Here is a 25,306-nt window from a genome sequence, read left to right on the forward strand (position 1 = left end):
TATAGTGTTCTCATATTGTCTGCTATCCGACGAAGTCGGATTGCCTACGTATGTGGCTTAGTCACAAGTCACCTAGGTATCGAACTACAATGGTTATGACTAATAGCTAGACAATCAAACAAGCTCCAGACAATTTAGTAATAAATTTAAAACGGTCTTGACAGATGGCAAGACGCTTAAACTCAAAATTCAAACATTCCCACCATCGAAAGAGTCAATAAAAACCCCCAAGTTATCACAAGTCCTTATCACCGTCGTAAAAATGAACACCTCCATAAACTTTTAAGTTTGTGGTTTTGAGTTTTTAACCAACCATCATAGTCAGGTGTGACTTATATAAGTGACTAGACCTCCAAAATGTGTGTTCACACTCAGCGAGTCTCATAAGCCCACTAGAAACAATATTTTCCATTCTACACTTACCTATGCAACTAACGGGGTCCGCAATCCACCGCAGGTGGATTGCATACCTGGTAATATAGACTGCGCATATTGTCCGCGATCCGACGCAGTTGGATTGCCTACCTATGTGATTTGATGATTGATAGCTAGGACAATCGAATACACCAATGGAATCTACACTTTTTAACAAACAAAAGTACCATACGAACGATGGCAGTATCCAGGTATCCAATACGTCGTTTGTGGCTTTCGCAGTCGATTATAACCTTACACCAGTGATGAATGTTAGCTAGACACTTAGCAACAATAGTGACGGATTGCTAGACGCTATACCTTTTTAACGTACCTGCCAAATCGCAGGCCTTATCCAATCCACACCACTTATCCTTAGCACAAATCTTCATGAAACTTTCAACTTTTAACCGATAGAAACTATTTTCTCCAATATTCACTTACCTACGCTACTAACGGGGTCCGCAATCCACCGCAGGTGGATTGCATATCTGGTGATATACGTTTCGCATATTGTCCTCGATCCGACGGAGTCGGATTGCCTACCCATGTGATTTGATGACTGATAGCTAAAAAATCTAATACACCTATCGACTCTACACTTTTTAACAATTTTAACAACCGAAAGCAGTGGACAAACGCCTAGAGATCCTGAAGATCGTATCCATTTACAATGTTTGTGACGGATTGCTAGACGCTCAAAATGACGTCTCCAAAATCGGCACTCACTTAAAACACACACATGGGGGGTTAACTATATTTTCCATTCTTCAGTTACCTACGATACCAACGTTGTCGGCAATCCACCGCAGCTGTATTGCATACCTGGTGATATCCGCTTCGCATATTGTTCGCCTACCTATGTGATTTTTTGACTGATACCTAGACAATCAAATAAACCTATCGACTCTACACTTTTTAACAACCAAAAGTGGCGGACGAACGGGAGGTGATCCTGGAGATCGTATCCAGCCTATCCATTTACAACGTTCGTGACGCTCAAACTCTTAAACATTCCCACCAAAACGGCAAATCTCTAATCCTTATCATAAATCCTAAACTTTCATCTTACAACCTTTGCGACTTTTATAATTCTAACTACATTTTCTCCAAAATCGGTACCCATTCTCAGCGAGTCCAACGGGCCCCGAGTTTCACTTTGAGCTAGTAATTCCTAAAATATGTTAGTTTTGTAGCAGAAGTTGTCATTACTCATTCACAAAGAACACAATTAATAAAAAGTAATACAATTTTATTAGTAGATATTTCAAATACAAAGTAAAATACATAGTAATAATAATTATAAAACAATTAATCTACAATACAAAATTGATATATGCTAAAAACTGTTCGAATTTAATAAGTCAATTATACATTATATATATATAATGCTTAGGTACCTACTAACAATCTATTATGAGTTATAACAATATATGTGTTAGGTTTAATTTAAATGAACAATTATTGTGTGAACTGTTTAAAATTGTTAGAAATAAGTAAAAACCTATTTATATAAATCTAGATTTAAATAACAATTTATTGGAATAAATTATTTTAATGACAATACCATAGGAAATGTTATTGAATTAGTTATGTTTGTTATACAGATCACGAATCCATTGAATGTGGAACTTAATATCTGTAAAAACTGCGATTGAATTATTTGTATCTGGATCTTTGATACTCGTTACTCCAGTTAAATAATAAGAATTAGAGTGGAAAAAGCTTAAGCCTCCTCCACCATATCCCTTACCCACTCCTTGTCCTGAAACTAAAAATATTTTTTATTAGTCGATGAGGTCTTACAAATAATGGAACTAAAACGATAATCTTATGCCATTGTATGACGTACATTCTTACCCCAAAATAAGTTAACGGTAAAACCCCTTTTGGATAAAATGGATCATTAAGTATTAACTAGTAGAGTAAGTACCTACGAAGGCAAGGTGTTTTAGTGTGTGCCTATCAATGAAAACAAGCAACAGGTAGGACAAAGTGGCACCCAAGGTACGTTCGCTATGTACTGATAGGTACATATTTAACTAAATTTGATCGAATTTAGAACTATATTTTATATACTTATGCTAATTGTAAAATGTGATTCATAGTTTAATACAAGTTAAGTTTATTTTCATATTTAAAAGTATCTGCCTTCAATATTAAGTGTAGTTTGTAAAAAAAAATCAATGTTTTCATGGTATTAATGTTTAAATATTATATTACCCAATGCAGAACCGGCACAAAACTTATCATAAGTCACATATGATTCAAATCCATTTGTGTACATATTTCGACAAGAGTTACCATCGATATATGGTAAAGATGCTTCAAATAAAATAGGACTTAAGCTGCCGTTATTCAAATGTCCCCAACCAACAATCTGTAAAATTATAAAATAGTAAAATGTATAATGCACATACAATTATAATTAAGACGGCTCTAAACGATTGATTTTTTCATGCTTTTAGACCTATAAGCTGGTGAAAAAAAACATACTTCTAGTAGTCCAATTTTAATTTTGAATACTTATTTGAATTTGTAAGCCTCTTCTCTATGTTTTGTAGGAAAAGCTTTTTCATTTTTTTTTTTCTTAGCACTCTAAAGTGTAAGTTAATTTTGAGAAATTAAGGAAAATCATTTGGAACCGTAATCCGTAAACTATTCAAAATTTCCAAAATCTGTTTCCTATATATATCTTACAAAAGAGAGTAACGAATTCAAATCATTTTTCAAAATTGAAATTGGATTAGTTGTATGAAGTATGACAATTTTTTGACAGCTTATTAGCATTATTTACTGATGCGTGTGTACAAATATATTTGTCGAGAGTGGTAAACTATGCCTTATGGCTTATGTGACACTTAGGTGCATTTACTATACATATGGTCATAAGAGCATTAATATTTACAATTAATCACTATATGTAGCTGTTGGGAATGTGTATAGGTTAGTTAAATATAAACTGACTGAACAAAGTTTTTTAATTTTAGAATTCGATCATATTTGAAATAGAAATAATGTTTAGCGAATTATAGTTTTAAATTTAAGGTTCAATTTTTAGTTATGTATGAGTATAGTAACATGCCAATAGTTATGCATAATTTAGCTGAGAATCTCACGGTATTTGCTATTTACATACAAATGAACAATGATCAAAAGACGATAGTGATAGGTACCGTAGTTAACTTTAATTAAATCACAATATTTTAATGTTTAAATAATACTACAAACCAACCTTTCCTTTATCTCCATTGACTTCATTGTATTTACCATTCCAATCGATACAAATAGGTTCAACAGTATCACTAAAATAAACTCGGTTTTTTAACACAATAATAGCTATATCATCAGTATGAAACACTCTACTTCCATAATAACCTTCTCTCAGGTAAACAAATTCCACCTATAAAATTTTTTTAATTTACATTATAATATTTGTGATACCATTTATTTTTAGACATTTGAATTATTAATAACTTACATCCATTATTTGAGTAAAGTTGTTGTCAATAATTGAAATATTTACATCATATTTTCCAACAGAAATTTTGTATAAACCTTCGTTTTTTAATATTCTATCGAATGACATACCATTTTTCCAAAAACAATGAGCCGCTAAAAATTATATTTATGTTATTTTATATTTTTCTTAAATTCGATTTACAAATATATTACCAGAAACGACTAAATTTGAAGAGATAATTGATCCTTCACAAATATAGTCATAACTGGAATTCCTTTTATTGAATTGATATGCTCCAACGTTCCAAGGTGCTGTTCCATAAAGTGCTTTTTGACCATTCTTTATCGATACTTGGTTTGTATACACATTACCGCAATCTAAAACAATATTAGATACATATAAGTTGTAGTGTTAGAAAATAGAAGGTCTAAATTTAGAATAATTTGTGTAACGCTGGCATCCATTAGTTATTTCTTATTACACAAACATTTTATAAATAATAATAAAAGTCATAAAGCTATTATTTTGTACCCATGGTAATATTTTTTCCATACACGTTTCTAGCACACAACTCATTGGTTTCGTCTGAACCATCTGAACAATCCTTAAGACCATCGCAAACCCACGACTTTTCGATAGACACTCCATTTGAACAATTAAACTTGTCTTGTGCGTTTCTATAATTTTATACAATTATTATGCATCAAAACATTATTTAATATTATTTATAGATACAATTATAAACAAAATTATGAAAGCTAATCGATTTTAAAAATTCCGATACATATACTTAACACAACTATAAATATATGTGCCAAATTCTACTATAATTACTTATTTGCCATTAACGATATATACCTAGTGAAAAATGACAAAATTCGCTTAAACTATTATCCGGCATAATATTATCATAATATTGACTGAACTAGAGACAGTGAAAAAAAGATTAAAAAATATTTGAATAATAAGATAATAGCATAGACCTATAAGCTAATGGACTGCGCATTCTACTCCACCTGCCATCAATGCTATGGAAACATAATATAGCTGAGAAAAAAAATCAGAGATGTCCTTTGCACAGTGGTCAAAGTTGTGGGGGTGTTAATAGGTGGAATATCATCCCAATAGTTATTATTAATTATATTTTCCATCCCTTTACTTATTTTGCAAGATAATACATCCCCTTGACCCTTATAATTATATACAAATATTATCGATTTATATTGGTGTTTTTCAAAAATATTTTTATTACGATGGTTTTTTTTAAATTGGTTTTACGATATAAAATGAAAAATTATCTTTATTAATATTTAAAATATTACTACTACTTATTTTTATGAGGAAAAAGTATACCTATTTGTTTATTGGTTTAAATTGGGTAATAATATATAAATACGACAACTAGATATAATAAATCTAAACACAATTCCTTAACATTTTATGAAAATAAAATAAGATAATATATTATATGTTTTATAGTTCAAACTTCCAACTTTTTGATTAATTTTACAAAAGTTAATATATATAATAAAAACAATTGGTACCTGTTCAAATATATTTAGTTTTTCTACTATTTTTTTCACACTTATAAGTATAAACCATACTATTAATATTTATAAGTTGTATCTACATAAATATTTAAAATATATTATACACTTATATTGCAATAATATAATATTTGTTATGTTTTTAATTCAAAATATATTTAAATGTAGGTACTTACTACTTACTTAAGTAGCCTATATTAGGCCTATATTGATATATGCAAAAACAAGATACCAAACTAAAATGTATACTATGTATAAAATTGTATTATAAAAAAGGTATACAGGAGTTAAAATCCCCCCCCCCCCCCACCAACTCTGGTGTTTAAGCAATTTCGAAAACTGCATATGTGTGGTAAAAAAATTAACAATAGAAAATAAATGAAAGGATAGTCGACGAAATTAGATTTTTACATAATGATGATGTATAAAGAGAAGAGATTTTGATTTTTTGGTTAATGATGTATACCTAGTTAGTATAAAGAATACCTACCTAATATCAAATATATATCGGAAATCGTATATTGTTTGATGGTGCTTATTAAGACTTTAGGGCCCTAAGCCCCCAAGGCCCCAACCACCACAAACTTTGCCACTTACAGAACATAATATTTATTTATACAGTCACATACACTGAGCAAGATGATATAGCTTGTCGTCTGTATCTGTTATAGAGTCCGCGAATCCATTGAATGTGGAACTTAACTTCTGTAAAAACTGCGATCGAATTATTTGACTCTGGATCTTTGACACTGGATACTCCAGTTAAATAATAAGAATTAGAGTGTAAAAAGCTTAATCCTGCACCACCATATCCCTTACCCACTCCTTGTCCTGAAACTAAAAATATTTTTTATTAGTCGATGAGGTCTTACAAAGAATGGTACTAAAACGATAATCTTATGCCATCGTACTACACTTGTACCTGAAAATAAGTTAACAGTAACAGTGAATTACTTATTGGATATAACGGATCATCAACTAGTACAGTAAGTACCTAAGAAGGCAAGGCGTTATAGTTTTAGGCGTTTTAGTTTGCATCTATTAATGAAAACAAGTAATATAGGTAAGTACGACAAAGTGGCACCCAACGTACGCTTGATAAGTACTAGCTGATACATATTTAAAATTTAACTTGTTTGATAGATTTGTAGAAATATATTTTATATTTTTATACTAAAAGTAAAATGTGATTCATAGTTTAATAAGATTTAAGTTTATCTTCGTATTTAAAAGTGGTTTTCCTTCAATATGAAGTGTGTAATAAATTTAAGTCGAGTTTGTTAAAGACATCAATGTTTGCATGGTACCTACCTATTAATTTTTAAATGTAAATTACCCAATGAAGAACCAGCACATAACTTATCAAAAGTAACATATGATTCAAATCCGTTTGTGTACAAATTTCGGCAGGAGTTACGGTCGATGTATGGTAAAGATGCTTCTAATAAAATAGGACTTAAGCTGCCGTTATTCAAATGTCCCCAACCAACAATCTGTAAAAGTAGAAAATAGTTGTATAATGAACTTACAATTACAATTAATGAATTGAATTAATCACTTGTTATGTTGCTGTTGGGAATATGTATTGTGTATATGTTAGTTAAATATATTCTGACTGATCAAAGTTTTTTAATTTTATAATTCGATCATCATATAATATGAACTACTATGAATAACGTTTAGCGGTTTGACAATTTTAATTAATGTATGAATTTTGCAACACGACAATATTTATGTATACTTTACCAGATAATCTCACGAAATTTGCTCTTTACATACAAATGGACAATGATCGATAGACAATAGTGATAAATACAATAGTTAACATTGAACTACATTTAAATCACAATATTTTTATATTTAAATAATAGGTACTACAAACTAACCTTTCCTTTACCTCCATTAACTTCATTGTATTTACCATTCCAATCAATACAAATAGGTGCAACACTATTACTAAAAGAAATTCGGTTTTTTAACACAATAATAGCTAAATCTTCAGCATGAAAAGCACTAAATCCATAGTAATATTCTTTGAGGAAAACAATTTCCACCTATACAATTGTTTTAATATATATTATATATGAGATATACCTGAAATTATTTTTAGGCTTTTGAATTGTTAATAACTTACATTCATTATTTGAGTAAAGTTATTGTCAATAATTTTAATATTTCTATCATATTTTCCAACAGCAATTTTGTATAGACCGCCGTCTATTAATATTCTATTAGACGACATATCACTTTTCCAAAAGCAATGAGCCGCTAAAAATGATATATTTAATTGAATTTAAATTTTTTCTTAAATTCACTTTACAAAGATTTTACCAGAAACGACTAATTTTGAAGAAATAATTGACCCTCCACAAACATAGTCATAACTGGAATTCCTTTTATTGAATTGATATACTCCAACATTCCAAGGTGCCGTTCCATAAAGTGCTTTTTGACCATTCTTTATCGATACTTGGTTTGTATATACTCTACCGCAATCTAAAACAATATTAGATACATAATATAAGTTGTAATATTAAAAAGTCGATGGTCCATATTTAGAATGATATTTGGAACTCTGGTATCTATTAATTTTTTTTTATTACACAAACATATAAATATTGTTAAATGTCATAAAGCTATTGTTTTGTAGGTACCCTCAGTTATTTTTGTTCCATTCTCGTTTCGAGCACACAACTCGCTGGTCTCGTCTGAACCATCTGAACAATCCTTAAGACCATCACAAACCCACGACTTTTCGATGGACATTCCATTTGAACAATTAAACTGATCTTGGACGTTTCTATAATTGTATTCAATTATTATGCAACAAAACATTATTTAATATTAATCATAGGTAAAATTATAAATAAAAGTATGAAAGCTAATTTATAAAGTGGGTGGCATCCCTCTACTTTTTATAATTTTTATTTCCCATCCTTCCACGTATTTTGTAAAATGGTACATCCCCCTTGGCCCATAAAAATATTTTTGAGTTATAGTGGTGTTTTTCAAAAAAAATTTTTTTATGATGGTTTTTTAAATTGGTTTTACAATAATAAAATGAACAATGATGTTCATTAAGGGGATCACAGCACATGAATTTTTCATTCGTTTTAGACCGATAGGCAATGGTAAATTACACATACTTTTTTCAAAAATCTCATGAAATAATTGCTTTTGTATTTGTTTTGGGCACATCTGGTAATCCCTCTACTTATTTTGAGCAACTTCGATCACTGCCTATGTGTAATATAAAAGTTTGACAATTGAAAATAAAGGAGAGGATAGTACACGAAGTTAGACTTTTACATAATGAAAATATATAAAAAGAAGAGTTTCTGATCTTTATAATAATAATGTGTATTTAGTATAAAGAATAGATACCTACCTAATGTTAAATTTACATCGTAGCTTGAAGTGCTTATTAAAACTTTAGGGTTCTAAGCCCCCAAGGCATCAACCATCAATAGTTTCACCACATACAATAACATAATATTTATTTTTACTACAGTTACATACATTGAGCAAGATGATATAGCTTGTCGTCTGTATCTGTTATAGAGTCCTCGAATCCATTGAATGTGGAACTCAACTTCTGTAAAAACAGCGATTGAACTATTTGACTCTGGATCTTTGACACTCGATACTCCAGTTAAATAATAAGAATTAGAGTGTAAAAAGCTTAACCCTGTACCACCATATCCCTTATCCACACCTTGTTCTGAAACTAAAAATATATTTTTTTGGTCTATGAGGTCTTACAAGGAATGGAACTTAAACGATAACCGTATGCCATCGTACACTTGTACCTCAAAATAAGTTAACAGGAACGGTGAATTTCGTTTTGAATATAATGGATCATTATTTAGTGGAGTAAGTACCTACGAAGGCGTTATAGTTTTAGGCGTTTTAGTTTTCACCCAGCGTTGGGTAAGTTACTTTCAAAAAGTAATCAAGTTACTTAACTCGTTACTAAGAGATAAATGTAATTAAGTTACTGTTATGATTTGGTATTATTAAACATAGGAAGTAAGTAAGGATGTAGCAGTTAGTAAACAAATTAGAAATGTAGTATTTATAAAACATTTAGAATTATGAAATGAAATGATTATTGTAAATTAGTGTAAACAGGTACAATCCTGAAAATGCGAGTAAGCACTTTTTATATAGGAGGGATTGTCCTACAGAAGTTAAGATATAAGGAACGTTAAGATTGTAAGACGGGCAGTGGAGAATGGAGATAGTGCCATTGACTGTACATGTTCAGAACGCAATAAACTTTATTAATTGAATATTTGAACGTGTGTTTGTTACTTTATTTACTAAATCTATATACAAACTCCACAAGTACGAGGCTACTGTCAACCGACTTGTAACATTGGTGGCAGCGGATCAAAAGAACCATTAATTCAAACGAGGCGCGTTCATTCAATCAGGAGCATTTTCATTCGACTACAAGGCATTCCAGTCAACTACAGAGCATTCCAGTCAACTACAAAGCATTCCAGTCAATTACAGAGCATTCCAAACAAATTCAGCATTCAACTTTTTCAAGGCAACAGAGAAACAACTTCGATAATGTTAAATTTATTGGTATTGTAAGTTTGTTATTTTTATATATTGTATTGTAAGCATATCTATATTTTTCTATTTATATTTAATTAATGAGCGACGATAGTGGTAGTACTAGTAGCGTAACACAGAGCGATAGTGAAGACAAAACATTTGTCCCAGATAGGTCATTTGATTCAGATGATAGTAGGGCAAGTCAAACGACATTAGGCAGGGATAGCGTTAGTAACCAAGTAGAAAATACAGTGCAGAATCAGAGTACTTTATTAGGACTTCAAAATCCTGACACCGGTAGAAACACATTACATTTGCCAATACAGCGTAGACGGTTAGGAGTACCAGCAGAATTAAGTTCAAACATTGTTAAGGAAAATATTTCTTTTGATAGTAGTACTGAATCATACAGTTTTGTACCAAATTTGTGTCAATCAAGTACTGAATTAGTAAATATGAGTGTAATTACTTCTTTAGAGGCAGCATTTCGAATATTACCAAAGTTTGACAAACAAGACTCTGAAGGCTTACATAATTTCATAAAGTCATCAGAATTTGCTTTTTCATGCATTTGTGAGGAGTTAAGACCCATAATATTAGGGGCAATAGTTGCAAATTTAACAGCAAAAGCAGCTCAGGTTGTCCGATTTAAAAGAATAAATTCATGGGAAGAATTGAAAACACAGTTAAAAAATTGTTTTGAACCACAACATACTTCCACACATTTGATGTTAGAATTGACCACAACTCGTCAGAAATATGATGAAGAAATTAGTACATTTTATAGCCGGTTAGAAAAGCTATTTCATTTGACGTTGAATGTTCAAACCAAAGATAAAACTGCAGCAGTGGCAGAAGTCATAGAGGGAATTTTAAAAACTCAAACATTAAGTATTTTCATTGAAGGACTAAGACAACCTATAAAAATGTTAGTAAAGGCAAGTCGTCCGAGTACAATAGAGGAAGCATTTGCGGTGGCTCAACAGGAGGAAACGTCATACAAATCAGATAAGGAAACACAATCAAAAATGCCGAAGCAAAATACAGCGAAAATTACATGTTTCAACTGTGGCAAAGTAGGTCACATGGCCAAGGTATGTAGGTCAAGATCAAATCATCAATTTATAAAACAGCCACAAGAGAATCAAAAGAACGGGGTTACGAATACTGGGCAAAATTCAAAACCAAACAATTGGTCAGCAAATATTCATCGGCAAACTGCAGAAAGTAATAGTGCGATTAATAACAAGACAATTGTTTGTAAATATTGTAAGAAACTAGGTCATGAAATTGGAGTATGCAGGAAATTAAAATACAACAATGAGAAAAGAGCTAGTCACGCAAATTCAAGTTCAATGTCAGAACCATCAACTTCGGGAAACGAGACAGGGTCGATTCAGAGCGGCGAACGATCGGTCCAGGAAATCAAAGCAACAGCCGTAACATTTCAAGAGCATTTAAATTAAAGGCTCAACTTTTTAAAGATCACATTATATGTCAGGCTACGGAATTCGTTAATCAGGAATCAAAATTTTTACTTGACACAGGGAGCGAAGTAAATATAGTAAAATTATTGTCATTAAAAGATGACGTAAAAGTTAACGAAAGAATTTTATATCGATTAAAAGGGATTAATGAATATTTTGTGAACACAATTGGGTCAGTAAATATAATGATAAATTTTGGAGAAGAAAAAAGACAAGTAAGGTTTCAAGTTGTTAATAATAATTTTCCAATACCTCATGATGGGATTTTAGGTAAGGAGTTTTTAGAGGATAACAAGATAGCAATTGATTATTCAAAAAATGAGATAACGTCAACACTTACTGAAGACAATTTTACAGTGGTAAATCAAGACATTCCGCATGTAGATAATTTAGACATTGCAGTAGTACCACCGAGATCGGAAATGATCATTCCAGTAAAAATTACAGATAATCAAATAAAGGAAAATGATACAGTGATTATATATTCACAAGTATTGCAAAATCGAGTTCAATTTGGTAATGTAATTACTAAAGTGAAAAATCGGCAGGTGTTAACAAAAATTGTCAATCAAAATGAAAATTCTATTAAGTTACAGCCAGTAGATTTGAATAATTTATTATATGAAAAATTTGAAGAAGCGAACATACAAGTGTGTACTAAAACTATAGGAAGTCGGAATAATGAAAATCGGTTACAGTTATTGGAGCAGTCGTTAAGATTGCAGCATCTCAATAAGGAGGAGTACCAATCATTAAAAGATATATTTAATCAGTATTCAGATGTTTTTTTATTAGAAGGTGACAGGTTGGACGGGACATCAGCAATACAACATAGAATTAGAACAACACCTGATATTCAACCAATTTATATTAAACCATATAGGTTACCACAGAATCACAAAAAAAGAGATATCAACGCAGGTAGATCTAATGGAAAAAGATGGAATCATTACAAAGAGTACTTCACCTTGGAACGCCCCGTTAATAGTGATACCAAAGAAGGTCGACTGTTCAGGGAAGCAAAAATTTCGTATTTGTGTAGATTTCAGGAAATTAAATAATGTTACGATCGGAGATGTGTTTCCGATTCCTAATATAAATGATATTTTGGATCAACTAGGCAATTCTAGATACTATACGACCTTGGATTTAGCGAGCGGATACCATCAGGTGTCGGTACATGCAGATGATAGAGCTAAGACATCATTTTCGACAAATAAAGGACATTATGAGTTTCTTAAAATGCCTTTTGGATTAAAAGGAGCACCAAGTACTTTCCAAAGATTAATGAACACAGTTTTATTAGGAATAAATGGAATAAAAGCATTTGTATATATAGACGATGTTATTGTATATGCTCATGATTTAAGAGATCATAGTGAAAAGTTAAAAGAAATTTTTCAAAGGGTCAGAGATTATAATTTAAAAGTACAACCTATGAAATGTGAATTTTTGCGTCACGAAGTTATATATTTAGGTCATATTATCACAGAACAGGGATTGAAACCAGATCCATCAAAAATTCTGAGTGTAAAGAATTTTCCAGAACCAAAAAACCAAAAACAATTGAAAAGTTTTTTAGGTCTGTCAGGGTATTACCGTAGATTTATAAAAAATTATGGTAAGATCGCAAAACCGTTAACCACATTGTTGAAAAGCGATACACTATATGATTGGACAGATCTTTGTCAACAGGCATTTATAACATTAAAAGATGCATTGGTGAGTGAACCTATTCTTAGTTATCCAGATTTCGATAAACCATTTAATGTAACATGCGATGCAAGTAACTTTGCAATTGGATCAGTTCTTTCACAAGGTAAAATAGGGGAAGATTTACCAATCGTATACTCATCAAGGGTACTGAATAAAGCAGAGCAAAATTATGGTACGACAGAAAAGGAGTTGTTAGCTATCGTATGGAGCTTAAAACAATTAAGACCATATTTACTGGGAAGAAAATTCTATATATTGACAGATCATCAGCCTCTCAGATGGTTGGTTAATCACAAGAATCCAGGATCAAGGTTAATGCATTGGAGATTAGCAATGGAGGAATACGAGTACGAAATTATTTATAAACCAGGTTTATTAAATACTAATGCTGACGCTCTCAGTAGAATACCACAAATTATGCAAATAGAAGGGGAACAAGTAGTAAGCAGTACAACATATAATGAATATATGGAGTATATTAAGACAAATATAGTCCAAAACTTAAATATTATAGAAATAGCAGGTGATATTTTTGAAGACGAACATTCGCATCTCGTACATTATGTATCACGGGAATTGACGTTAAAGGAAGGATTGGCACTGGAATTCCGAAGACGATTCGGGAATCTGGAAAGTAATCAAAATAAAAAAGTTACAGATTTAGTATATTTAAAAAAAAGTAACCGTTATATAATATATATGATTTTATCGGAGAAAGGAAAAAGTCCAATTACTTACGAAAATATGTATAATTGTCTACAGAATTTAAAAACATTTTGTTTAAACAATCAAATTGCAGATTTAGCAGTATCAAAAACAGGTGATCAAATTTTTCAGCTCGATTGGGCAACAGTAAGAATAATGATAAGATATTTGTTTAAAGGCACTAGTATAAAAATCAAAATATTTACACCGAATGAACTTACGGATCAGGAAAAAAGAACTATTATAAAGGAAATGCACGAGAGTCCTTTGGCAGGACACAGAGGGATTTCAAATACAATAAAAAAGATTAAAAAACAGTATAATTGGCCAAGAATGGCAAGAGAAGTAACAGATTATGTACAAAAATGTCAATCATGTCAAAAGAATAAAACTTCGAATAAGCATACAAAGCAACCGATGGTTATCACTTCCACGGCAGACAAACCATTCCAAAAAGTATTTATGGACATAGTAGGACCACTTCCTGTTACACACAAAGGAAACAAATATGTACTTACAATGCAAGATGATTTAACAAAATTTAGTATTGCGACACCTATGGTATGCCATGAAGCTAATACTGTAGCGCATAGTTTTGTGAACTCATTTGTTTGTATACATGGAATTCCAGAATCAATAGTATCTGATTAGGGAACAGAGTTTTTAAGTAAAATTTTTTCAGAAGTATGTAAGCTATTAAAAATTTCTAAATTCAACACAACACCGTATAGACCACAAAGTAATGGAGCATTAGAGAGAAGTCATTCAACATTAGGGAATTATTTGCGACATTATGTCGACAAAGATTTAGCAAATTGGGATGAATTTATTCCATATGCAATGTATGTATATAATACAACAGAGCATGAAACAACAAAATTCCAACCGTATGAACTACTGTATGGATTTCCAGGGAAAATACCTACATCGTTAAAGAAAACACCTGAACCAAGATACAATTATGAAGATTATAATTATGAGATTAAGCAAAAATTTCAACAGTCTTATGAAATTGCAAAACAACGTATAGTGAATACAAAAGAAAATACAAAAGGTCGATATGATAATAAGGTTAATCCACTTAGGTTAAAAATAAATGACAAAGTATGGCTTATGGAAAAACAACAAAAAAATAAATTAGCACAAAAATGGTTAGGTCCGTATGTAATAGCAGAAATAAATAATAATGAAAATGTAACAATCATTAGAGGAAAAAAATTAGTTAAAGTACATAGAAATCTATTAAAACTATGTAATCAATAAAATAAAAATAAGTAGTAAACCAATGATATCTTATTATTACAGGATATTAATCATACAACCTATCATGGCAACAAATTTAACAGAAAATTATCGAATAAAGGAAATTGAATCACCATCAGGAATTTTTTTTAATCATTTGACAAAAATAAAAACAACAAATTCAAAGTGGAAATTATCAGTCTATGTGAATTTAACCACGTATGATGGTAATTTTGAACGAATTAAGAAATTTCAAAAGGAAACAATAAAACATTGTTTAAAAATTGCAAAAAACACAGAAATAGTTCCAATAGAACACTTTGTAATTTGGTCGTATTTATGCGAGCAATTTAATACAACAACAACATCATATATCCATGATATAGAGAAAACTCGACAACAGATAAACTATGCCGTTAGTAGAAACGAACGCTATAGAAGAGGATTGATAAACGGAATTGGTAGATTATCAAAAACATTATTTGGAATATGTTCGGACGAAGATTATGAATTTTTTGATAAGAAAATAAGTGAAATAAGCGAAAAACAAATTAGGGTTATTCACGATATGCGACAGCAAACGCGAATAGTACAGTCAACAGTACATGATGTAGACCGAGCAATGGTGAAGATACAACAAACTGAAACAGCGATAATAAGTAATATAAACAAGTTGGAAAGTAAAGCAAACCAAGTAGGTAAATTGATTAATGAAATGGAAGTTAGACAAATAATGAATGAACAAACTGAGGAATTAAATGTTTTGTTAACACAACATTCATTCCAAACTCACAATCTAGTAGCAATAGTAAATACAGCACAAGTAGGTCATATGCATTCTAGCATTATTTCGGCGACAGATTTTTTAGCAGAGTTACAACAAGTGAGAATACAATTAGATTCGAGAGAGAACTTCGCTGAACAAGTCACAATACAGAATGTACATAAGTTAATGAAAATGAGTAACTTACAAGTAATAAGAGTAGCAGATACATTGATATTCATAATAGCCATTCCGAAAGTCGATACAAGGGAATACCGCCTATACAAATCAATACCATTGCCTATAAAACAGAAAAAGTCAGTTTATGCGTTAATTCAACCAACGAATAAATACTTGGCCATGTCAGAGGATAATGTGTATTCAATATACATAGATGACATAGAGTTAAGCAAATGCATACATATGCAAGAATATTATATTTGTTCGAACACTCAGACGCACTATATTCAAGAAACGGACAATTGTGAAGCGAAATTATTTAGTAGTCAGGATAAAGATGTAATTCCAAAAGCATGTGAAATAAAAATTACACGTATTCAAAAATTAGTGATACACAAGTTAGATAACGAAAATGTTTGGTTGTACACGGCAGAACAACCAACGACAATCAACATTGATTGTGCGAGTGGAGAGCCAGTGTTGCAAACCTTGCAAAACACAGGTACAATCTCTCTCACGTATCCGTGTCGTGCGATAACAAAAGAGTATGAGCTAACCCCCACCAGATCAATAGTAACGAAAACATCGTATGATTTCATTCCGAGAGTGAACATAACGGCTAATATGAAACAATATCAAACTAATAAGATACAGGATGATTTTCCAAAAATAAATAATTCATATTATCCCGATTTTCATTCATTAGCAAATAACGCAAAACAATTAGATTTATTATTACAGTCACAAATAGATGATAGTATAGAATATGTAACTGTATCTAATATAACATACGTAACAGTAGGAATAGGTATAGGTATATTAGTGTTAATAACTGTAATAAGTAAGATAAGTTTTAAACTGTACAAACAAAATAAAGTGTCAATGAGTTATATAAAAGCATTGGTCAATACAAAAACAGTAGACGACATACAATGCGTAGAAATTAAGTAGATTTAAGATGTAATTATATAATGATTTATGAATGTATAAAATATTTATTTTTATGAGGAAAAAAGAATGTAATAAGAAAATTGACTCATGAGGACATGAGCTTTCATTCAACAAGGGGAGTGTTATGATTTGGTATTATTAAACATAGGAAGTAAGTAAGGATGTAGCAGTTAGTAAACAAATTAGAAATGTAGTATTTATAAAACATTTAGAATTATGAAATGAAATGATTATTGTAAATTAGTGTAAACAGGTACAATCCCGAAACTGCGAGTAAGCACTTTTTATATAGGAGGGATTGTCCTACAGAAGTTAAGATATAAGGAACGTTAAGATTGTAAGACGGGCAGTGGAGAATGGAGATAGTGCCATTGACTGTACATGTTCAGAACGCAATAAACTTTATTAATTGAATATTTGAACGTGTGTTTGTTACTTTATTTACTAAATCTATATACAAACTCCACAAGTACGAGGCTACGGTCAACCGACTTGTAACATTACTTTACCCGTTACTCAAATAAAATTGCAATGAAATTAGTTTACTTTTCATATAGAAAAGTAACTCATTACTTTCTCGTTACAAAAAAAAGAAAATTAAATTTCTTGGCAATTATGTTTTGCAAGCAAATTGAACAAGCAGATTCTTTATAAAACCTGTATAGTTAATAGGATCGTATAAAAATTAACTTCCACACAAGCTTTCATAGGAAACTTATTTAAAGGAATCAAATTAAATAATAAATTTAAACAACTGTTCTCGTGACTTACGGTGCAATTAGACATTTCAAATGTCAAAACCATTGAAAACTGAATTGTGGTGAGTTACAATTAAATATACATAAAATTGGTAAACATAATAATACCCGCATTATACATATATTTTTTTTTCAATTGATAATAGGTAGGTAGGTACTTAATAATTTGAAACTGTAACGCGTTATTCTATAGAAATTACTTTTCAAAAGTAATTTCCATTACATGTTCGTAACTTGGAAATAATTCTAATGAAATTACATAACGCGTTACAAGCAAAGTAACGCCGTTACAGTTACGCGTTACTTTCGTTACGTTACTGCCCAAGAACGGCAAGAACTGTTTTCATCTATCAATGAAAACAAGCAACAGGTACGACAAAGTGGCACCCAACGCACGCTTGCTATGTACTGACACATATTTAACTTGTTTGATACATTGTAAGAAATATATTTTATATTCTTATACTAATTGTAAAATGTGATTCATAATTTAATAAAAATTAAGTTTATCTTCATATTTAAAAGTGTCTGCCTTCAATATCAAGGGTTTAATAAATTTAAGTGGAGTTTGTTAAATACATCAATGTTTAAATATAATATTACCCAATGCAGAACCGGCACAAAACTTATCATAAGTCACATATAAATCAAATTCATTGGTGTACAAATTTCGGCAAGAGTTACGGTCAATGTATGGTAAAGATGCTTCTAATAAAATAGGACTTAAGGTGCCGTCATTCATTTTTCCAAAACCAAAAATCTGTAAGAGTAAAAAAAAGTTGTTTAATACACATACAATTATAATTAATATATTGAATTAACCATTTAGTATGTTGCTGTTAGGTATGTGTATTGTGTATAATATGTTAGTTAAATGCATTCTGACTAGGTATAAGGAATAGGTTAAGTTTTTAATTCAGAATTCGATGGTTTAATATGATATAAGAATAATGTTTAGCTGTTTACTGTTTTAATATGAAGGTTCAATTTTTAGTTATATATGAGTATGGTAACATGCAAATATTTATGTATACTTTAGCAGAGGATCTCATGGTATTTGCTATTTACATACACATGGACAATTATCGATAGACGATAGTGATAGAAACAGTAGTTAACTTTAATTAAATCACAATATTTTAATATTTAAATAATACTACAAACCAACCTTTCCTTTATCTCCATTGACTTCATTGTATTCACCATTCCAATCAATACAAATAGGTGCAACACTATTACTAAAAGAAATTTGGTTTTTTAACACAATAATAGCTATATCTTCAGCATGAAACACTCTATATCCTTGATAACGTTCTTTCAGGTAAACAATTTCCACCTAAACAATTGTTTTAATTTACATTACCTATGAGATACCAATTATTTTTAGACTTTTTCATTATTAATAATTTACATTCATTATTTGAGTAAAGTTATTGTCAATAATTGTAATATTTCTATCATATTTTCCAACAGCAATTTTGTATAGACCTCCGTCTATTAATATTCTATTAGACGACATATCACTTTTCCAAAAACAATGAGCCGCTAAAAATTATAGATTTAATTTAATTTCAATTTTTTCTTCAATTCGCTTTACAAAGATTTTACCAGAAACGACTAAATTTGAAGAAATAATTGATCCTCCACAAATAAAGTCATAACTGGAATTGCTTTTATTGATCCGATATACTCCTACAGTCCAAGGTGCCATTCTATAAAGTGCTTTTTGACCATTCTTGATCAATACTTGGTTTGTATATAGTCTACCGCAATCTAAAATAATAATAGACACATATAAGAATATGTTAAATTAGAAAATAGAAGGTCCATATTTAGAACTATAAGAGTAACTCTTGCATCTATTATCTAGTTATTACCATTTACCATTGATTTTAAAATACACAGATAAGCCATGGAATATAGCATGGGATTTTAAGTTACCGAAAACTCCTACGCTATGGCTTATTTGTGTATTTTAAAAATCAATGTTATTAGTGATTACTTATTACAAAACATATAAATAATGTTAAATGTAATTTAGCTATTATTTTGTACCTGTGGTCATATTTGTTCCAAACTCGTTTCGATCACACAATTTTTTGTTTTCGTCCATCTGGACATCTGGACAATCCTTCCAACCATCACGAACCCTTGACGATTCGATAGACACTCCATTTGTACAATTAAACTTACCTTCGGTGTTTCTATTACAAAAAATGCCGGATCCTGAAATAATGAATTTTCATGCATTACATACGTAATCAATGTTTAGCCGATTAGAATTATTATTTAATGTTTTCTAATCAGCATTTGCAGTTTGAATTCAATATTATCATAATATTATAATATTATAATCTTAAATATCTTGTATTCATGTGTAATAAGTACTGTGGCATCAATTCAGTTATTAATAGAGGGTATGGGGAACAAACGTTTTGACAAGCCAATAATTAATGTAAAAAGAATACCACTCGTTTCACTAGCAAGCTACTATTTTCACTTACTATGTTTGTCTCAAATTAATAGTTATCTTGTATTATTTTATATAAATTATCGTAAGAACGAATTCAATATTGTAACGGTATGTTTGTAGTTATCGCCAAATATTAAAGAGTGGTTATTTTATACTCAGACTTTTTTGATATATTATACAGTATGCAACAGTAAGACTTTTTTCAAAATATTATTTTTGACATGGGTATATTTCTTAACATAATATTTTTTCCAACAAAATTTAAATAGCGTAATTATTTTTTTTATCAGGTCATTTTTTTACACTGTATACTACCGTGCATATATATTTACCATTTAAGTACCAACGTATTATGATTTATTTTTGAAATTACTTATTCATAATTATATGAATAGGTATTAATAATTTCTATTGTAACATTTATTTCCCTGTAAATGTACCTACATACAATTTATTGTATTAAATAATATTTCTTCAAAATTATATAAATAGATAATGGTACCTAACGTCACACCAAAAAACCATCGTATTTGGTTACTTTTAAAAATATATATATAAAAAAAGACAGTAACGTATATAGCATTTATTTGAAGGTGGATATATTGTTTTTCTCCCTCCACTAGAAATACATAAATATATCTATTTTATTTATTTTAATTATCTCATCTATTTTATCTATTTTACTATTACATCTATCTCATTAACCTCCCTGAAGCCAAATATCCCAGCATTTAATTACCTACTGATAATGTGGTAAATGAAAAAACATAACTAACTATATTTAATATTATATTGAATATCTCAAATTTAAGCTATAAAAAAGGTCGGAAGTGGGTGTCATTCTGCTGTACAGTAGGTTACAAGTAGGTCACTGTAATGAATGGACTTAAATTTGAATTCAATAATATAATATCATTGTATAAGAAAAAAGATTCTGAGCTAAAACGGTCAGTCAGCCTATGATTTTACCAAGTATATTTGATGATTTTATTGTGAATAAAGTAATTTATATTTAACCTATTTACGTGGAGCCTTGTTTTAAATTTTCAATCCTTAGCCATAAAAGTTAAAAATATATACATTTTTAACTACAAAATAATTATTAAATTTTAAATTTGATAAATATTGTCAAAATTTGAACTTTAAATGCTTATAAAAAAAAATTTTGCCTATGTATTTTTAATATTTTTCAACTGCTATTAGAACGATATATCATGAGCCTTATATTAAATTTTCACGCTTTTTTACCCAACAAATAAAAATTTATTGATATTTATAGAAAAAAAAACTAAAAAAATTGAAAACTGACAATGTCCGTAAACAGCTCAAAAAGAGTCAAAATATTTTCAACATTTTATGGTGTATAGAAAATGCTAATATAAACATTCCGTGAAATTTTCAAGTATCTACAGTCATTCGTTTTTTAATTACAATAAAATAAGAAAATTGTTACATGAGAAATCGAGTAAATATCAAATGTTGTAAAAATATAAATTTCAGACGCTCATAAAAATTTTAATTTAAGTTTCTTCTAGACATTTTTTTTTTTGATAAAGGTAGACAAACTTATGAGTAATCTTATATTAAATTTTCAAATCTTAGATTCAAAAAGAAAAATTTTTATGAATTCTCATCAAAATAATTTGCTATTTTTCGTGATTTTGTCAAAATTTGAACTTTAAATGCTTATAATTAAAAACTGTGACTAAGGATTTTTAATTTTTTTCATCTGCCTTTGAAACAATAACCTAGGAGCCTTCTATTAAATTTTCAAGCTTTTTTAATCAACAGATAAAATTTTATTGATATTTATAGAAAAAAAAACTAAAAAAATTGAAAACTGACAATGGCCGTAAACAGCTCAAAAAGAGTCAAAATATTTTGTAAATTTTATGGTGTATAGAAAATGCTAATATAAACATTCAGTCAAAATTTCATGTCCCTGCAGTCATTTGTTTTAGAGTTACACCAAAAACCAAAATCGATTTTCTCAAAACAGATTTTGCGTAAAAATTCCCGTTTTTCCTTAATTTTTCATTTGTTTTTCACGTCACTTGTGAAAACTACTGGGAAATTTTTACTTTTGACCCCCCAAAGTACCAACTAGATTCACTTTCCTATCAGAAAAGTTACTATTGAAGAAAATCCAAGCACTTTTACTGTCCTAAAAGGTGATGACAGACACAAAAATAAAAAAAAAATAAAAATAAAAAAAAAAACACACATCATTGTAGAATCAATACATTCATCGCTTCGCTCAGAATCTAAAATTTTCCAGTAGTTTTCAAAAGCGACGTGAAAAACAAATGAAAAATTAAGGAAAAACGGGAATTTTTACGCAAAATCTGTTTTGAGAAAATCGATTTTGGTTTTTGGTGTAACTCTAAAACAAATGACTGCAGGGACATGAAATTTTGACTGAATGTTTATATTAGCATTTTCTATACACCATAAAATTTACAAAATATTTTGACTCTTTTTGAGCTGTTTACGGCCATTGTCAGTTTTCAATTTTTTTAGTTTTTTTTTCTATAAATATCAATAAAATTTTATCTGTTGATTAAAAAAGCTTGAAAATTTAATAGAAGGCTCCTAGGTTATTGTTTTAAAGGCAGATGAAAAAAATTAAAAATCCTTAGTCACAGTTTTTAATTATAAGCATTTAAAGTTCAAATTTTGACAAAATACTGAAAAATCACGAAAAATAGCAAATTATTTTGATGAGAATTCATAAAAATTTTTCTTTTTGAACCTAAGATTTGAAAATTTAATATAAGATTAATCATAAGTTTGTCCACCTTTATCAAAAAAAAAAATGTCTAGAAGAAACTTAAATTAAATTTTTATGAGCGTCTGAAATTTATATTTTTACAACATTTGATATTTACTCGATTTCTCATGTAACAATTTTCTTATTTTATTGTAATTAAAAAACGAATGACTGTAGATACTTGAAAATTTCACGGAATGTTTATATTAGCATTTTCTATACACCATAAAATGTTGAAAATATTTTGACTCTTTTTGAGCTGTTTACGGACATTGTCATTTTTCAATTTTTTTAGTTTTTTTTTCTATAAATATCAATTAATTTTTATTTGTTGGGTAAAAAAGCGTGAAAATTTAATATAAGGCTCCTGATATATCGTTCTAATAGCAGTTGAAAAATATTAAAAATACATAGGCACAATTTTTTTTATAAGCATTTAAAGTTCAAATTTTGACAACATTTATCAAATTTATAATTTATTAATTATTTTATAGTTAAAAATATATAAATTTTCATTCATCACTTCGCTCAGAATCTAAAAACTAAAAAATTGGAAACTGTAAAATGTCCGTAAACAATATTTTTTTAGTATATTTAATATTTTAATATTATAAATATTATAACATGTACTAAATAAACACAAATAATGTCATCATAACATTATTTTCTATCATTATATTGATAACACTGATATTACGTACCGAAAAATAAATATATTATCCAGGAATATCTCATTTCTATCGCGAATGGCTGAAATTAATGTAAATATATTTAAAAATATATACAAGAAATATGTATACATATACTTAAGTTATATCAAATGAACGCACAATACACTAAACAATATTTTACCGTACATTTTCTAACAATTAGGTATAGCAAAATATACTATAATAATAATATAAAGTACCTACAAAACACTGACAATATCTGTTTATTAACTTTTTACTTCACGAGATAGCACTTTGTAAGAGACGATAATTCAATACAACTTAACAGCACGAGTGTTCTAGGCACATACTATCGGGTCTTCTATAAAATCTAATATATATATTGCATGATGCTGGTGTGCAGTCTGGTTGTTACTACGCACCTATATGTACTATATGCGATAACGTAATTGACCTAATGTCCAACTACGTAGATGGGTGGAAAAGAAAAAAATTATGTTTTACTAATTTGGTTCAAAAATCATTGTATATGTTGAAAATATAATAAATTTATTATATAGGTAAGTTACAACATATAGCTTATCAATTGCATCATACTGTTATTATAAGTGTAAATCACGCTTTCATGTATTTCTATATCATGGTCATAAGGTCACTATATAGTATATATATTATATATATCTATATATATATATTAATTATAGGCTACAGCTAATTATAATATGTTATCTGAAAGAGGAGACTTGGGACTGTGTTTCATTATTGAAAAAAATGGGTAAGTGGGTAACACTCTGCTGTATATTAGGTGTCTAGGGAAGTCACTGTATAATGGATGTTTTGAATTTGAATTCAATTATATTATAAAATAGTATAGTATCTGCGATCTGCCTATACGAAAAACGATTCTGAGCGAAGACGGTTATAATATAAGAAAATCGCTCCATGAGAAATCAAATGAATTATAGTGTTGTGAAAATTTGAACTTCAAACACTCATACAAAATGTATTTGACTTTTGGGTAGACATTTTTTAGATTCTGAGCGAAGCGATGAATGTATTGATTTTATAATGATGTGTGTTTTTTTTTTAATTTTTTTTTTTTTTTTTGTGTCTGTCATCACCTTTTAGGGCAGTAAAAGTGCTTGGATTTTCTACAGCAGTAACTTTTCTGATTGGAAAGTGAATCTAGTTGGTACTTTGGGGGGTCAAAAGTAAAAATTTTCCACTAGTTTTCAAAAGCGACGTGAAAAACAAAAGAAAAATTAAGGAAAAACGGGAATTTTTACGCAAAATCTGTTTTCGAGAAAATCGATTTTGGTTTTTGGTGTAACTCTAAAACAAATTACCGTAGGGACATGAAATTTTGAATATATACATTTTTAACTACAAAATAATTATTAAATTTTAAATTTGATAAATATTGTCAAAATTTGAACTTTAAATGCTTATAAAAAAAATTTTGCCTATGTATTTTTAATATTTTTCAACTGCTATTAGAACGATATATCAGGAGCCTTATATTAAATTTTCACGCTTTTTTACCCAACAAATAAAAATTTATTGATATTTATAGAAAAAAAAACTAAAAAAATTGAAAACT

The 25,306-nt window shown here is 29.4% G+C and overlaps 2 protein-coding genes across 6 annotated transcripts; one reads left to right on the forward strand and one right to left on the reverse strand.

Moving 5' to 3' along the window:
* Window positions 1-1,645: 1,645 nt before the first annotated feature.
* Window positions 1,646-24,103, reverse strand: LOC132945172 (transmembrane protease serine 9-like). 5 transcript variants are annotated; one of them, XM_061014842.1, is made up of 20 exons: window positions 23,866-24,100; window positions 23,737-23,785; window positions 19,848-20,018; window positions 19,401-19,565; window positions 19,204-19,337; window positions 18,961-19,128; window positions 18,396-18,552; window positions 8,944-9,151; window positions 8,079-8,224; window positions 7,756-7,920; window positions 7,559-7,692; window positions 7,311-7,478; window positions 6,761-6,917; window positions 6,054-6,261; window positions 4,409-4,554; window positions 4,090-4,254; window positions 3,896-4,029; window positions 3,650-3,817; window positions 2,638-2,794; window positions 1,646-2,185 (listed from the first exon to the last, which is right to left on the reverse strand). In XM_061014842.1, the coding sequence occupies exons 2-20, from the start codon at window positions 23,768-23,770 to the stop codon at window positions 2,001-2,003; spliced, it is 2,970 nt and encodes a 989-aa protein (XP_060870825.1). In that variant the 5' UTR covers window positions 23,771-23,785; window positions 23,866-24,100; the 3' UTR covers window positions 1,646-2,000. The 5 variants fall into 5 exon arrangements, with proteins under 5 accessions (XP_060870825.1, XP_060870826.1, XP_060870827.1 ...); XM_061014843.1 differs by having other exon boundaries at window positions 23,950-24,099; XM_061014844.1 differs by having other exon boundaries at window positions 23,946-24,099.
* Window positions 12,956-17,034, forward strand: LOC132945173 (uncharacterized). Its single transcript, XM_061014847.1, has one exon. It carries the CDS (start codon window positions 15,184-15,186, stop codon window positions 17,032-17,034), a length of 1,851 nt encoding a protein of 616 aa, XP_060870830.1. The 5' UTR covers window positions 12,956-15,183.
* Window positions 24,104-25,306: the final 1,203 nt, after the last annotated feature.

Source organism: Metopolophium dirhodum, chromosome 5 (assembly GCF_019925205.1).
Source record: "Metopolophium dirhodum isolate CAU chromosome 5, ASM1992520v1, whole genome shotgun sequence".
NCBI classification, from domain to species: Eukaryota; Metazoa; Arthropoda; class Insecta; order Hemiptera; family Aphididae; genus Metopolophium; species Metopolophium dirhodum.

What these genes read in the sequence shown, in the direction of transcription:
- LOC132945173 (XM_061014847.1), top strand. Translation starts at nt 15,184, where the DNA reads ATGATATCTTATTATTACAGGATATTAATCATACAACCTATCATGGCA.
- LOC132945172 (XM_061014842.1), bottom strand. Translation starts at nt 23,770, where the DNA reads ATGAGATATTCCTGGATAATATATTTATTTTTCG. An exon ending in TTGTGCCGGTTCTGCATTGG is followed by an intron (nt 9,152 to 18,395) that starts GTAATATTATAT and finishes ATATATTTTTAG; the next exon opens with TTTCAGAACAAGGTGTGGAT. An exon ending in GCTATATCATCTTGCTCAAT is followed by an intron (nt 8,225 to 8,943) that starts GTATGTAACTGT and finishes ATACAATTATAG; the next exon opens with AAACGTCCAAGATCAGTTTA.